The sequence below is a fragment of the Fonticula alba genome, assembly GCF_000388065.1.
Source record: "Fonticula alba strain ATCC 38817 unplaced genomic scaffold supercont2.1, whole genome shotgun sequence".
Taxonomy (NCBI): domain Eukaryota; order Rotosphaerida; family Fonticulaceae; genus Fonticula; species Fonticula alba.
The window spans coordinates 3,205,061-3,220,032 of record NW_009242971.1 but is presented as its reverse complement, the minus strand read 5'-3'; the positions used below and the strand labels follow the sequence as shown (position 1 = coordinate 3,220,032).

Here is a 14,972-nt window from a genome sequence, read left to right as displayed (position 1 = left end):
GAACCTCTCGCTGAATCCCGGCTTCTCCGAGTCGATGGCGTCCCTGGTGCTCGCCATGTGCTCGGACCTCGTTTCGGCCTCGGTAGGTTTTTACCACGCACCTCTCCTCGCTCGCTCTGCCCTTCCCCTCTCTCGCCTTCTGGTCTAAGGCCGACCACATCGCCTGCCTCCATCTTTTTCTCCTCACTCACCCCGTCATTCCCTCCGCACTCAATCCCGACACAGAGTCTTGACTATCTGTTTGCCGATCACCTCAGCCACATCATCCTCTCCATCACTGCTGCCATCATCTCTGTCGAGTCGACCGTGGTACGACCTGGCTTTCCTCTGCTCCCCCCCCCCTCCCTCTCCCTCTCTCTGCCCTTTGTTGGCTCGTCCGCGGGCCCCACTGCGCACCGTGAAACTCATCCCCCTCCCCGCTGCCCTGCCCCCGTTTCCTCATCGTGGCGGCCGGTTTGTGTCTGGTATCAGGCTTTCCGTGGCACCCTCTTCTCGGCGCTCAGTGCCCTGATCCGCTTCGTGTCGATCGACGATTTGGGGCTCTTCTGCCATGAAGGGATGTCCCTGTTCAACTGTCTGGCGCGTGACTGCCTGAGCGCCCCGCCGATCCAGCGTATCCAGGCCCTTTCGGCTTTGAATGTTCTCATCTCGTCTGCCGCCAAGTCCTCTACATTTGCCCAGTACCTGCCGCACTTTGGCTTGCCGCAGCTCATTCACAGCCTGCAGGAGGATGATGCCCTCATCAGTGAAGCCATCGTCTCTGGGTCCGGTACGAATGCAATCATGCCTGTTCTTCTCCCCTCGTCTTTTGCTGCCTTCCTCTCTCCTCGCCACCCCCCCCCCTCCCCCCTGTCTTTGTCTCCCTGTCAATGGCCAGGGGCTCTGACATGCTCTGTCCCTTCCTTGCTCGGTCTCTGCACACACCCACACCCACCCAGACTCCCTGCTCAACATGATTCTCCTGCAGGAGGTCCGCTTGTCGCTCTTCATTCGGCTCTGCTCCATCCCGAGTGGGGCGCTCTTCCTCTTCGAGCACCGGCTCCTGGATGTCTTGACCTTCTGCCAGTATTTCCAGAACCGGCCGACCGAGCAGGAGTCCGTCGCTGGTCGTACGTTTGCCCCGCTCCGCCCCCCCCCCCCCTGGCTTTCGTCTGTTTCTCGACCGCCAATTCATCCGGTCGCTGACCCTCCCAATCGCTCCCCCTTCTCGTTCTTTGCCCTTCGCTGTCTCCACTCCTCTCCCCTCATCCGATCCCATCCGGCAGGAGACGCGTCCCGCGACCTGAGCCAGTCTGATCGTTACCACTTCACCTTTAAGCCGGTGCTGGAGCTGGTCTGCTGCATGTTGCTCACTTGTCGGTCGAACTTGCTGGTTGCTCGGCGGGTGGCTGCCTTTGTGGCCGCACACCGTGAGCTGATTATGATGATCCTGCATGACTATTCTTCCTTCCTGAGCAACCCCTCTGCTTCCGGGCGCACGGTGTCCCTCTTTGACCTGGAGGAGGTGCACCTGATCATCCGCATCCTTGTCGGTCTGTCTCGGCACTTTTCGTCCTTGCAGTCGGAGGTACGTGGCCTGGCCCGGAATTCGCTCTCCGGCTCCTTTTCCATCACCTATGTGGGGCTCTGTCTCATTGTTCCCCTTGTTGCCGGCTGTTCGACAAGTGGGCACACACACACACACACACACACACACTCACGCACGCACACGCACGCGCACACGCACGCACTCACATACCCACCTCGTATCTGCATTTTCCCTGTTTCCCCTTCTCTTCATGCTGGCAGTTCAAGTTCGAGCGTTTTGAGAAGCTCATCGGCAACATCATCGAGGGCCACGCCAAGCACCCGGACATCCAGCGCCTGTTTGGTGTGGGTCTTGCCAACGCCTCGGCCCCCGACGGCGGGGATGCCCTTGGTGTAGGTGGTGCCGACCAGCTTGCTGGCAGCGGGGTGTCTTCTTCCCCCGGATCGGCCATGCTCCAGCGTGCCAAGGCCGGGATCTTCCCTTCACGCTTCAGTTCCTTCCGTTCATTCGGCCGGGGCACCGGCGCCGGGGCCGCCTCCCCCAGCGGGGCATCCCCCAACCGGGGAGACTCTCCCGGGGCGCCGGCTTCGTCCTTCTCCCAGCGCTCCCCCTCGGAGTTGGGTCATGCCATCCTGGTGGCCTGTCTGACGTACGTCGGGCACCGGCTGCCCGATGCCTCCTCGGCCACCTCCGGCGGTCTTTCCCCCTCGGGCCGTCCCGGTGCCGCGGAGCCCAGCCCGGTGCTGGCCGGCTCGCCGCAGCTGTCTCTCGCTGGCCTGGGTCTGGCGGCTCTGCAAGATCTCCCGGCCTCGGATGTGGCCTCCCTTCAGTTTATCCTGCCGGCGCCGGCCAGCGGCACGGACGCCACTGGTCCGGGTGCTGCCCCGGCCGCCGGCTCTGGCGTCGCCAGTGCCGCGGTCCCCTCCGGCCCGAGCGGTGGCAGCGGCGGCGCCGCCGGTGTGCCTGGCAGCAGTGGTGCTGCCGGTGCCGGTGTCGGCGGTGCCTCGACCCCTGGCAATGTCTCCTCGCCCCCCGGTGGATCTCAGCTGTTTGGCAGTGGGTCTCTCGGCCCGGCGGGGGCCAGTGCCGGTGGTGGCTCGGGCGGTCCGGCCACCTCGGCCGGCCCGGCGGGCTCTCCCGCCACCGGCAGCGCCAATACCAAGCCCAGCATTGATGCCCTGTTTGCATCGACCATCCGCGAGGCGGCCACCGGGCAGGGTCCCCTTCGCGATGCGCCGTACTACAGCTACCGGAGCGGCTCGTCCTCGGTTTCCGGCAACCCGGCCATCGGGGTGCGGCATCTGCCGGCCTTCGCCGATGCGCGTTCCGTCATGCTGGTCATCGGGGCTGTGGCTCCGCAGCTGGCCCGGCAGTTGGTTGATCTCTTCCTCAACTCCGCCAGCCAGACCCGGCACTTCCAGAGCCAGTACAGCCAGTACTTCCCTCTGGCGAGCCTCAGCACCCTTGGGTCTACCCTGGCCGGGGGGGCCCCGGTGGCCGGTGGGCTGCGCGACGCCCCTCTGTCCCTGTCCTCCCTGTGAGAATGGCCGAGCCTCCTTTCAGTGTCCCTTCTCCTCCTCCTCCTCCTCCTCCTGCTTCTTTCCTTCCCCCCCCTGTCCGCCTTTTTCACCACCACACGATGGCCTCGCTTTGGCCCCTGGAATGCTGTGTGCCGCCATCCTCGCCCGGTTTTTCACCCCCCCCGGCTGCCCTCCTTCGGTCCCTTTCTCATGTCACATACACCATGTCTTGCAATATACACGGGCCTTTTGCCCCGCCTCTTCAAAGGGAAAACCGGTGATGGCAAGACGGATGGTCCCACCGTGAATGGCAATCGTGCGAAGGGGAAGTCTATTGTGGCACGGCTGTCCGCGGGATTTTTTTTTCTCGAAATTGCGAGACAGGCACGATGTTCCGGGCGGCGACGGGTGCGGCTGGAGAGAGAGAAAGAAGCCGGGGCTTGCCAATGGAGGAGGGGAGGAGGGGGGGGGGGGAGGCATGCGCCCGGCGCACAAGGAGAGAACTGAGAAGAGGAGCGCGAGAAACGGGGAGGGGGGGGGGGGAGGACACCGGCCGAAAGGCACAGGGAAACCCCGGTGACTAGAAGAGCGCCGGCGAGACCAGGCCCTGCATCAACTGCTCAAACGAGAGGGTGGTCACCCGGTAACGCTGGCGAATTTCGCCGATCAGGCGCAGGCGGTTGGCATACGGGGTTGGCAGCCGGTCGGCAGCCGAGGCGGTGTTGGTCCAGCCGGCGGCCTGCGTCCGGCGGGTGGTTTCCAGCACAGCGGCGCGCACCAACGGCCCGACGCACCGGGCCGACACGATGGCCCGGTGGACCAACGGCGTGGCGATCAGCGGCCCGAGGTCATCGGCCACGCCGCCGGCCCGAGTGTGCACCTCAATCGAGCGCAGCCCATTGGGAAGGGGACAAATGACGATTTGCACATCCCCAAAGGAGGACCGCACCACGCTGTTCGGGATGTAAGGCCGGTAATGCTCATGCCAGAAGACCTGGACCACGTCATTGCCGATGTGGCGCTTCTTGCGGAGTTGCTCACGCGCCGGGACGAAGTGCCCAGGGCCATCGGCCAGCGGGGCCGACAGGGTGCCTGTCACCGCTCCCGGCGGTATCAGAGCCCCATCACCGATCACCAGCACCGGCGGCGGCCGCAGGGGCTCGGAAGGGGCACTAGAGGCGGCAGAGGCACCGGCGGTGGCGGTAGCAGCAGCAGTAGCCGCCGCCGCCGCCGCCGCCGCCGCCAGGGCGGCAGCCGACGGCGGTGAAGGAGGCCCCCCAGGCACCGGGGGAGCGGCCGCCGGCCAGAAGGCATGTGCCATGCTGGTGGGCGGGGGACAGTCAATGGGCGGCACGATGTGGGCCTGGTCAGACGGATCCTCCTCCTCGTCGTCCGTGCCACCGCCACCGCCGTCACCGGCCCCGGGCCCGGAGCCGGAGTGGAGGTCACGCTGTAGATCCGCCTGCGCATCGGTCGGGATCCAGGTGCTCACATGCCAGACAAGCTCCGCCCGAGCCGTGGCGAAGTAGGCCGTCCACCAGCCATTGTAGCCACTGGTGTCCAGGCCGGCCGAGTAGCCAGTATGGAAGGCCAGATGCACCGGCCAGCCGAGAGTGGCGGCAAACTCATCGAACGCCCGGGAGGCGACCCGGTTCCCCAGGACATCATACTCGGTTTCCTGCCCCGGAGCCACATACACCAGGGCCGCCTTCAGATGATGGCGCTCACGCTGGCGGTCCAGTGCGCCGATGTCTCGAACAAGTTTGGGCACATCGCGCTTCAGCAACTCGAAGGTCGGCAGGCGCGAATCGAAGGACAGCAGGCCGAAACTCGCGAAGAAGAGCCGGCAAAGCTGGTTCGGCAGCGGGCTGGCTCGGTCGCGCACGGGCTCCTGCGCTGGCTGGAAGCGAAAGCGCCCCGGGCCGCCGGCTGTCGCCATCGCCGGCGGGGTGACCGGCTCAAGATCAGCAACCTGAAGGCTGGAGGCCTCGCTGTGGGGCCAGGGCATGGGTCAGCATTTGCTCGAAGGAGACCATCGGTCGGGCGGCACCCCCTCCCCCCGCCTCCCCCTCTCCCTCCCTTTCCCTTTTGCCTTGTGCCCCTGGGACCTCCTGTTGCAGGGGAGCACAACGTACGAGTAGAGCGATGAAATGTGAAGATCCAGGTGATGCTGTTCCATCAGAGCGGCCAAGGCCAAGGCATCCGAATGACCAGGCCCCAGTCCGGTCGGAAGTGGAATGGCCGGTTCGGCCGCTGCCCCCGAGGGGTTGGCCGACCGACCGCCCACCATCGCCACCACGGGCAAGTCCAAATTGGAAGCCGACCGGGGCGGAGCCTGAGCCGGGCCCATCGGAGCCGACAGGCCGGAGGTCGGGGGGCCACCCTGCACCGGGGTGGCCACAGTCGAGGCCAGTCCTGGAGTACTTGAGCCCTCGGGCTCGGCGACATACAAGCCGCCGCTGGAACTGAGTCTCAATCGACGGACGGCTTCGGTGCTGGCCAAGCTGGTGGGCTCGGTGCTCCGGGGCCAGTCCTCGCTCCAGACAGGGCCATCAGTGCCTGGGGGGAAATTCTCCCCGATGAAGTTCAGCAAGGAATCCAGCAGGTCCACACTGGCGGCAGATGCGTCCGGGTGCTGATGTGGTGCTTCTGACGGACTGCGCACATACACGGACAGCTGTTGCAGCTGCGTCGAGGCATCCAGGCTACCGACAGACCTAATCATCATCATCATCATCATCATCATCATCATCATCATCATCATCATCATCATCGGCATCATCGGCATCATCGGCATCATCGGCATCATCAGCATCATCATCATCGGCATCCATCCCAACAACAGAAGCAGGAGAATCAGGAGCAGGAAAAAACAAATCGGTGAGTTTCAGCCATGAAAACAGGCAGAGGCAGGAGAGAGAACGAGAGGGGGCCCGAGTCAGGCGTACCGGTGCGTGGCCGAGCGCCGGCGCTGCAATAGCGAAGGAGACTGCTCGGTATCAATGGGCACGGGGAGGTCGGCCGATTCGGCGGAGGGAAGGCCCGGAACCGGGGGGCCAGCGTCATCGCCAACTGGCAGGGTCATCGCCTCGAGGAAGACCTTGGCCGCGTTGGTCAGGGGAACATGCTGGCCGTGGGCCGACCGGCTCTGCTGCTCGCGAGTGAAGGTGCCCGCCGGATCCTCCGTGTATAGCAGCCGCAGATCCCACACATACCGACCGGTCATATTCCGAGCGATCAGGCGGACGTCCACCGATTCTATGAACAGCATCCCAGGCCGGGGAACATGGCACACGATGGCGTCAGTGGCGGCGGTCTCCATGGCGACCGGGAGCACGGGAATGCATCACCAAGCGCACCCTTTTGCACGGAGAGCTCTGTGAAAGAGAGAATGGTCGTCTGATTGAAGACCACATAGCGCGCGGACTCGGCGGAGGAGCCCTTGGGGCGAAGCTTCAAGTCATCGGACTCGGTGACATTGCTGCGCGCGGGGCCAGCAGCCAGGGCCAGGGAGGGGGGGGGGGGAAGGAAAAATGCAGGTGTCCCATGGGGGAGAGGAAGCCGCCGGGCAAGCAGGAGGAGGATGTGAGGAACGGTCCGCCTGGCCAAGTCCGTGAAGATTCCCCACGGAAGTGCGGGCCCACGTACCAGTCAATGCGGCTGGGCCCATTCCACCCCGGGAAGGAGAGAGAGTTGTGTAGGAGGTGGATGAGCAGCTCGCGCGCGGCCTCCTACGGGACACAGGGCCCGGGAAAGCCCCACAGCCGTGGCAGGAGCACAGGTCAGCATATGTGTGAGGGTCCGATGGCCAGGCGGAGGCAGGATAGCCACGCACTTTGAGAATCTCCGGGGACATGGCAGCCCCGGGGCCCAGGGCATGCTTGGCGGTGGCGGACGCGGCTGAGCCGGCGGACCCGCGACCACGACCGGCCTCGGCCGGGGACCGGGCATTCGCCCGGCCCAGGGACCCAATCAAGCCCATGGATGTCGGGGAGTTCGGCACCGAGGCCGACCCGGCCCCCGAGGAAAAGGACGAGCCAGTGGGGCTTGCGGGCCGGTGTGCGGTGGCCCCGGCTCCGCCAGGGCTGAGGAGGCTCTCCAGCGCAGCGAGCACCATGTCCGAGAGGTTGCGATTGCTGAAGAGAATCTCCGTCGGGAAGATGGACGTCAGCTCGGCCAGGCAGGCCAGCAGGCGGGAGATGGTTTCGCCGACTGGCACGCCACAGACAAGGGCCGAGGGATCCATGGTCAGCAAGACGGCAGACCGGAGAGCAGAGGAGAGCCGAACAAGGGCAGGTGCAGGCAGAGGGAACAGCTCGGGACAGGATGGCGCACTCTCGAATGTCGGCGGCGCCGAGAACAGGTAGATCATGGAGGATACCAGGCTCGGGACGATGTAGGACACCAGGTCACGCCAGCGATCATTCAATGCCGGCGATCGGCGCTCACCCTGCCGCGGCGACTCCGGCGAGGGGGCTCCAGCATCCGGCTCCGGGGAGGGGGTTCGCGAGCCGCAGTCCTGCAGCGAGTCCTTCGGCTCAGCTTGCCTGGGGGGCGGGCTGCGGGAGCCGGTGGTGCTGGGAGCCGGCCGGTCGCGACCGGCCGTGGCGGTCGAGTCGTGGCAGCTATAGGCAAACAGCAGGATGACATCGACACACGCCTGGCCAATGAGCGGGTCAATGAAGCGCGTGTACTTCAACAGGACATCCAGCCCAGAGAGGACCATATCGAAATCCGGGCTGCATCGGTGGCTGGCGGTGAGAGACTGAGGCGATAACCGGAGGAGGGGGCCGCGATAGGGGCAACAGCAAGGGCCGCACCTTGGGGACATCAGCTCCTCGAAGAGGTAGAGCCCAAAGCAGGACACCAACGACGCGTGGGCCTCCGATGAAAGGGGCTGCCGGCCGCCACTGGGCAGTGCTGTCAGGGGCGAAGGCGTGCCAGGCGTCGCGCCAGACGATGGGTCCAGCTGCGTGAGGCTGGAAAAGTGCTCCATCAAGTCCAAAAGCAGCCGGCGAAGGATTGCCTGAAGCTGCGGGTTAAAGGGGAGGAGCGGGGGGGGGGGGGGGGGGTGGGGGAATTGGGCCTGGGGGGGGGGGGGGGGGAGGAAAGTCAAATGCCAGAGGCGCGGTACCTGACTGAAGGTGTAGCCCGTGGCATCGGGCCTGACAAACCCGCATGGCAGAAGGCCGACCACGATCTGCTCATCGGCTGGGAGACCGGGAGCCGGCTCAAACTGGCGGATGGTGCCGACGATGGAGGCCAGCACTTGAATGGCACAAGTTTGCACCTCTTGGGGCGGCGTCTGGTTGGTTCCGAGAAGCTGTGCCAGGGGGAGGACCACAAAGTGTGAGCAAGGGCGAGGGCGGCAGCTCGGAGGACAGGGAGCCCGGAAGGTGGAGGGACCGGTCGAGCCAGGGGGGGGGGGGGAGAGGGCAGATGGCAGATGCGGAGGAGAGGAAGAGAAAGCCGCACAATGTACCGGACTGCCCGCAGCACGGCCGGAATCAGAAGCTCAGAGCCTGGCAGACAGGTGGCGAAGAAGCGCGGCATATTGCGAATGATGCTATAGAGGAGGTTCATGTCGAACTCCGGAGCCAGCGCCTCACCAGCAGTCGGCAGGGGCTGGCCAGCTCCCCACCCGGGTCCGGCTTCCTGTTGGCCGGTCAGCGCGCGCGACAGGAGCACATAGAACTCCGGCAGGAAGGGGGCCGCCGGAGGGGGGATATGGGCCGGGGCCGGGAGACGCTCAATGCCCAGCGGAGTCTGCGGCACGGGGGTTTCCAGTTCCGAGGCCGAGTCATTCCACCGACACATCAGCCGGATCAGGCCGCCGACAGCCAGGGCTCGAGCGGAGGCAAATTTCCTGATGAGCCCCCGGGCGAGAAGAGGGGTCAGATGACGCCGAGCTAGGATGGAATGCGAGGGACGGAAAAAGAGGACAGAACAAGGGAGGCTGGCAGGCTGGCAGGAGCCGGAGAGGAAGAGCCAGTCAGCCAGCAACAGGCGTACTTGTCCAGGTTGGCCGTTTCGATGAGCCAGCGAGTGAAGAGATAGATCGGGGGCACTGGATGATCCGAGAGAGGTGCCTTGATGCCAATGTCACGGATCTGGGGGCAGAGGTAGACAAGGGGGAATCCATCGCGCCAGGGCCGGGCATGGGTGTGTCAAAAAAAAGAAAAAGCACCACCGTGGCGAGGCTGGGGAGAAAAATGGATCGGCACAAAAAACGCACCTTGATCAGATCGTCCATGAATTGGACCACAGCCTCAATGGCCTTGGACAGGACGTGAGGCACCTTTCACGCGGGAGTGGGGACAAGGAGCAGGAGGGGGGGGGGGAGGGGAAAGAGCCCGGGGTTAGAGACCCTGATGAGAGAGGCGCCCAGGCGTGCATGCGCCATCGCGCACCGTGATCTTGCTGACGTTGCCCAGGAGGAAGAGCACGGAGCGCCATTTGAAGTAGACGAAGCGTCGATACTCGTCGACACACTGAGTGTAGGCGTCCAGCCGAACGCCAAGGGCCTGGTCCACATTCTGAGGGCGGTCCATGTGCCACGAGGAAGTGGCGAGGGAGAGAGAGAGAGAGAGAGAGAGGGAAGGAGTCAGACCACCAGCAGGAGGAGAGGCAGGAAGCACGGTTTGGGGACGCACCTCGAGCTCGAAGTAGGCCGGCAATTCCGGCGAGATAGATGAGTCCGGCACATGCACGGCCGGGTCGGACAGCAACTCGGCCGCGGAGTACTGCGGCCCCGGGCGCGCGGCAAAGGGAGCCCCATTCACATGGACGGTGATCATCGGGGAGATAACCAAATCCTTCGAGGCGGAGCGCTGCGGCCCAATCCGCCAGGCGGAGGAGGGGAAAGGAGGGGGTCAGTGTCTGGCAGGCGGGCCGGAGGGCAGCAGGGGGCAGGTGATGGCGCAGGCGAATGCGCGCGTACCTCCACCAACACAGCAGTGGCGATGTCGCCCACTGAGTGCCTGGAGGCCTGAATCGTGGAGGCCAGATAGCCGGTGGTTCCGGCAGTCATGGCTGGCGATGTGATGCCCGAGGAGATCGAGCTACTGGAAGAGGTGGATGACTGTAGGGAGATGGCACTGCGCGAAATGGACGTCGAGTCGGTCGTGGCGTCGGTCGGCCGACGTCGAGCACTGCCAGGGGGCTGGGGGGCTGAGGTGGGATTTTTTTTTTTTTTTCCATTTCCTCGCAGTCGTCAGTGATCAAAAGCCAACATCATGGGCGGGAGAGGGAGTGCCGTCAAAGCATGTGCGGGCGCGCGGGCGAGGACGTGCAAGGGGGACGCACGGGCCGACAGGCTGGGAAGGTCGACATGGAAAACCACGCGGGAGAGGAGCCGCGTGATGGAAGAGACCGTCCGCTGGAGGGGGCAGCAAATGCATGGCCGGGAGCCCGTCGGTTGGAGGTCAGGCCAGGGGAATGTGCAGCGAGGGAAGAAAAAGAGCACCGAGACAAGGGCACATCCGGCAGGCGGGGGGGGGGGGGAGATGGAAACGCACCGACCAGAGCTCAACCGACTCCGGACGCGGGTACGAGGCCAGCAGGCGCGAGCATCGACGCCACAGCGATCGCGAAGTGACCAGCGACCGGACCAGCACCGAAAAGAGGGTCAACAAATACTCGCGGGCCAGGTTGTGCGCCAGCGACAGGTCCGTCAGCAGGACCGACCTTGGGGGGTCGATGCGCAGGGCCGTGGTTGGCCGAGAGAAGAGGGTCTCCTCCAGGGCGGGAGCCGGGGCCGGGGCCGGGGCCGCCAGGCGTTCGGCCGTCGAGGAGGTCGAGGCGGACCGGCTGCGAGCGGGCTCCTCGCTTCGGGCCGAGGTGGGCTGTGTGATGGCAGATGCGCCGGCCGGCCCGGCAGACCCCCCTTCAACAAGCGAGGCAATTGACTGGAAGCTCTTGGTTTTGGTCAGGCGACTGATGCGCGAACGGGTGCCGGTCAAGGTCCCGCCTGTGGACATGGTCGAGGAGTCGAGGCTGGCCATGGATGAGCCCTGGCCGCTGGTGGCCGCGCCGCTGCCAGCGCTGGCAATGCTGCTCAGGCTGCCGGTCGGAGTGGCGTCCACCTGCTTCGAGAGGGGCGGAGCCGCAGACGCCGAATGGGGCCCCGGGGCCCCGGGCAAAGGCCCTGCCGGATGGGAGGAAGGCGATCGCGGGGCCGCCTGCGACGGGGGCTGCGGCTGGCTCCGCGCGGCGCTCACCTGCGAGGGGCTGGCCAAAATGCGTGGCCCAATGGCCAGCAGGCACTCGATGATGGTGTACCAAGTCCGGCGTTCGAGCTTCGACTGGCCGGCCCCATGGAGGGGGGTCGACCCGGGCAAGCCGGCAGACAAGCAAGCCTCGCTCAGGCTCCCAGGGCCGCCCTGGATGCTGATGACGCGAATGATCTGCAGGACGCGACTGTACAAGTTGAAGAGGAGCTTTTGGTCGGGCTCCGAGGGCGAATGCAGCTGGAGGGAGGATGCGGTTATCCCGAGGGGGGGGGGGAGGGGGGGGAGAAAAAAAGCAGGTCGAGGGAGGGGATGTCAGAAGGGGGGCCGGGAAAAAAAAAAAAAAAGATGCAACTCCCCCACCCGCCAGTGGGGACACGTACATGCACCGGGATGAAGACCGCCTCGCCTGGGGATCCGGATTCCAGGTGCTCCAAATGCCGCTGATCAGAGGTGATAAGCCAAGCCGGGCCCTCGTTGGAGGGCTGGAGCAGCCCGGAGGGCAGCAGCCCGGCCGAGGCCGGGGCCAGGGGAGAGAGCGAGTCGAAGAGCAGCGTCAAGTCCCGCAGCAGGGTCCGATAGTAGGCATTGACGGCGGCGGTGACAGCGCGTTCGGGATCGGCCGAGCGCGGCATGCCGCCAGGCCGGCTGTCGGAGACGGCGGCGGCCGCAGTGGCCGCGGCCACCAGCGACGAGAGGGCCGGGGAGGCCGGCCGACCGGCCGCAGCCCCGGCCGCCCCCCCGGCATCCGGACTCAGGCCACCCTTGAGCGGTTCGGTCTTGATGCTGTCCGGGATGGAGTCGATGTCCACAATCGACAGGTCCTCGTCGCTGCTGGACCCGACATCCTCGTCATCCTCCTGGCCGGCCGCCGGGCCATCCCCCGGGTGCGACATGCCGAGGGTCGTGCCATCGGAAGCAGCATGGCCGGGGGTCGGTTGCTCGGACGATGAGGCACGGGCCAGGCCGGCCCCGGCCGAGCCACGCCGCGAGGCGCCGGCCGGGGTCCCGGGAGTCGGATCCAGCACCACATCCACCGGGGTGGCGTCATACCGCAAGAACACCGGCGGGGTCTTGACCATCCACAGGTGGTACAGCTGCACCACGCCCGACACCAAATGCAAAGGCAGCGGGGCCGAGCTCCGCAAGAGCACCGGCCCGGCCACGGTAGACAGGGAGAAATGCCCATCCGACCCGGTGACCGTGTCATTGACCGTGGCCACGACCGTCACCGAGGCCACCGACTCGACGGACGAGGCAGGGGCCGGGGCAGTGTGCCCGGCGGCGGGCCCCGGCCGGCCACCGGCTCCCGGCGACCCGGGCACCGCGAACACCAGCCGGTGAACCACGGGATCCGACGCCAAGCGCAGGCACTGGCGTAGGATGTCCAACAGCAGGAGGCGGTTTCGCAGGCTCTCGGAGAAGAGACGCTCGAAGGAGGCCACACTGGCCCAGTCGCCGGGACCCAGGGCCGGATCGGCCGGTGACAGCCGCATCGGGCCAACCCACCCGCGCAGGACGAACTCCAGCAGCACCCGCTGGATGGCCCACGGGGCCGCGCACAATGGGCCCCCAAGGCAGGCCGAGTTGAAGGTGGTACTGGGCGAGGCGGGGATCATGGCGGGGCCATCTGCCGGGACGGCGGCGGCGGCGAAGCCCTCGCCGGCGGGGGGCTGCTCGATGGCGGCCGACTCGCCGGGGGCCACCACGCCGAGCATCGGCCCATGGGGAATGCCCTGGACACGGGCCGGGTCATTGGCAGCCAGGCTGGAGCAGGGCCATGCTTGGGGAACGCGCAGGGGCTCGGGCGCATCGGAATAGAAGAGCACCAGGTAGTGGCGCTTCAGCAGCCCGAAGAAGTACACCAGCTCCGAGTAGCGTGATGGCCCGGCGGCCGCATGGGCACCGAGCGACTGCAGCAGGAGCCGAAGGACGGACAGATTGTGTTGCCGGATGGCGGACGGGGTGTCACCGTGTGGCACCAGGAAGGGCATGGTGTGCAGATCCAGCGAGAAGCCGCCCAGCTGGTCAGCCCGGACCAGGGGATTGTAGGGAAGCGGACGCAGGGGCATATGCCCCGATACGGGGACCGGTCGGGCGCCGGGGGTCTTGTTCCCGGGCGCCGGGGCCGCCAGCTCCGGCAAGAAGAGGGCCAAATTGATCAGCCCGGCATACAGCTCCACCAACATGGGCACATCCACCAGGAAGAGCGACATGTAATCCAGGAGGAGCTGGACAGTCACAGTGTTAGTGGCCAGCCCGACAGCCGGGGCAGCACATGGAGGGAGAGACGCAGGGAAGAAAGGGCATCGGGGCGAACGAAGGGGGCGGCCTTCCCGGGGGCCGGATGCGCACATGGACACCCTCGACGCGAATTTTATGATGGTTGCCATGATCCAGGAGCAAGCGCAGGAGGGACACGATTTTGTCGGATTGCGGACTCACTCGCAGATCGGGCCCCAGGTGATGGCACATCCGGCGGAGGATCTCCACCGCCACCAGGAGGTCCTGGATGGCTGCGGTGGACATCTGCACCTCCTTGAGGACTGGGGACAGGCGGGGGCGGGGGACATTGAGGACAGGTCAATTTGGGGCCCGAGCCCGGGGACGGGTGCAGCACATTGGGGGAGGACGCACGGCGGATCTTCTCCAGTTGGCGCTCGATCGATCGGAAAACCACCGACAACGCCAGCGGGCCATGATCGCGGAAGAAGGCCGCCTCGAATTCGCTACTTGGGCCTTGGGTGCGAAGGGGCAACAGGTGGGGTTAGTATTGCATGGGAGAGAGGGGGGAGGCCGCGCGGCGGAAATCCGAGCAAGGGAAGGGGCCCGCAGGCGGGAAGGCTTACCGACAAAGGATTGCAATGCCTGGAGCCGCTTGCGGATCTTGGCGTCGGGGCTGAGGAAGTCCCGCAGCTTCGACCGGCGTATGATCCGATCCAAGCGCCCATCAGCAGCCATGAGCGATTCGAGGGAGGAGGGCACGCTGCCGGGCCCGGGGCCGGGGCCGACTCCGGAGCCGGTGCTCACATCCGACATCGACCCGGGGGCTGAGGAGCCTGGAGGGGCGCCGCCGGCGCCGGAATCCAGAGACCCTTGCGCCAGGTTGGCACGCGTGTTGCCGGACATTTCGCCGGTCAAAATGGAGGGAGGGGGAAGGAGCGGGCCGGGAGGGGAGGGACAGGCGGACGCGGGAGCGGGAGCGGGAGCGGGAGGAGGAGAGAAGCCGGCGTGGCCGTCCCCCGGGTGAGCGAGCCCCGCGAGTGGGTGGGTGTGCCGACCAAACGCGAGCTGTCAGCAGGCCACCGGCCAGGCGGGCGCGGCTGAGGGATGCGGAGGAGACCGAGCAGACAGAGAGGAGGTAGTGGACGGGGGGAGGGGCGGCAGGGAGGGGGAGGGGCGGCAGGGAGGAGGGGGACGCGGAGGCGCGCAAGAGAAACGGGCACAGGGCAAGAGCAGCGGCCAGGGAGAGGGGGGGGGAGGGGGGGAACGCCAGGAGGCGCACGGAGAAGGGTGCCTCAACGCGCGCGGGGGACGCACTCCTGCCTCGACGAGGCGCCTGATCTGTGTGCGCGTTGGAGTCGCCCGCGAGAAAAAGATTGGGGTCCCCGGCGGGACCGAGGGCGGGGGAGCTAGGGGCCAGAGAAGGGGGACGGGGCCGCCGGCAGCCTTCGCAGATGACGGGGCGCAGGGGGC

The 14,972-nt window shown here is 66.3% G+C and overlaps 2 protein-coding genes across 2 annotated transcripts in view; one reads left to right on the top strand and one right to left on the bottom strand.

Moving 5' to 3' along the window:
- Positions 1–3,069, top strand: part of H696_00690 (hypothetical protein) — a gene marked incomplete at both ends in the record, with an annotated part of 6,605 nt that extends 3,536 nt beyond the window's left edge. Inside the window, 6 exons of the mRNA XM_009494570.1 lie at positions 32–86; positions 228–309; positions 472–769; positions 939–1,109; positions 1,266–1,567; positions 1,789–3,069. Of these exons, the coding sequence (XP_009492845.1) occupies positions 32–86; positions 228–309; positions 472–769; positions 939–1,109; positions 1,266–1,567; positions 1,789–3,069 (2,189 nt within the window). The remainder of the gene's footprint in view (positions 1–31; positions 87–227; positions 310–471; positions 770–938; positions 1,110–1,265; positions 1,568–1,788) is intronic.
- A 559-nt stretch (positions 3,070–3,628) lies between these two features.
- H696_00689 (hypothetical protein) lies at positions 3,629–14,405 on the bottom strand (the record flags this gene model as incomplete). Its single annotated transcript, XM_009494569.1, has 21 exons — positions 3,629–5,039; positions 5,184–5,765; positions 5,997–6,306; positions 6,408–6,529; positions 6,697–6,779; positions 6,884–7,260; positions 7,384–7,787; positions 7,869–8,080; positions 8,183–8,371; positions 8,524–8,914; positions 9,061–9,158; positions 9,284–9,346; positions 9,459–9,584; positions 9,702–9,878; positions 9,989–10,218; positions 10,354–10,426; positions 10,566–11,516; positions 11,660–13,507; positions 13,632–13,822; positions 13,914–14,015; positions 14,126–14,405. The coding sequence occupies 21 exons, from the start codon at positions 14,403–14,405 to the stop codon at positions 3,629–3,631; spliced, it is 8,220 nt and encodes a 2,739-aa protein (XP_009492844.1).
- Between the last annotated feature and the right edge of the window lie 567 nt (positions 14,406–14,972).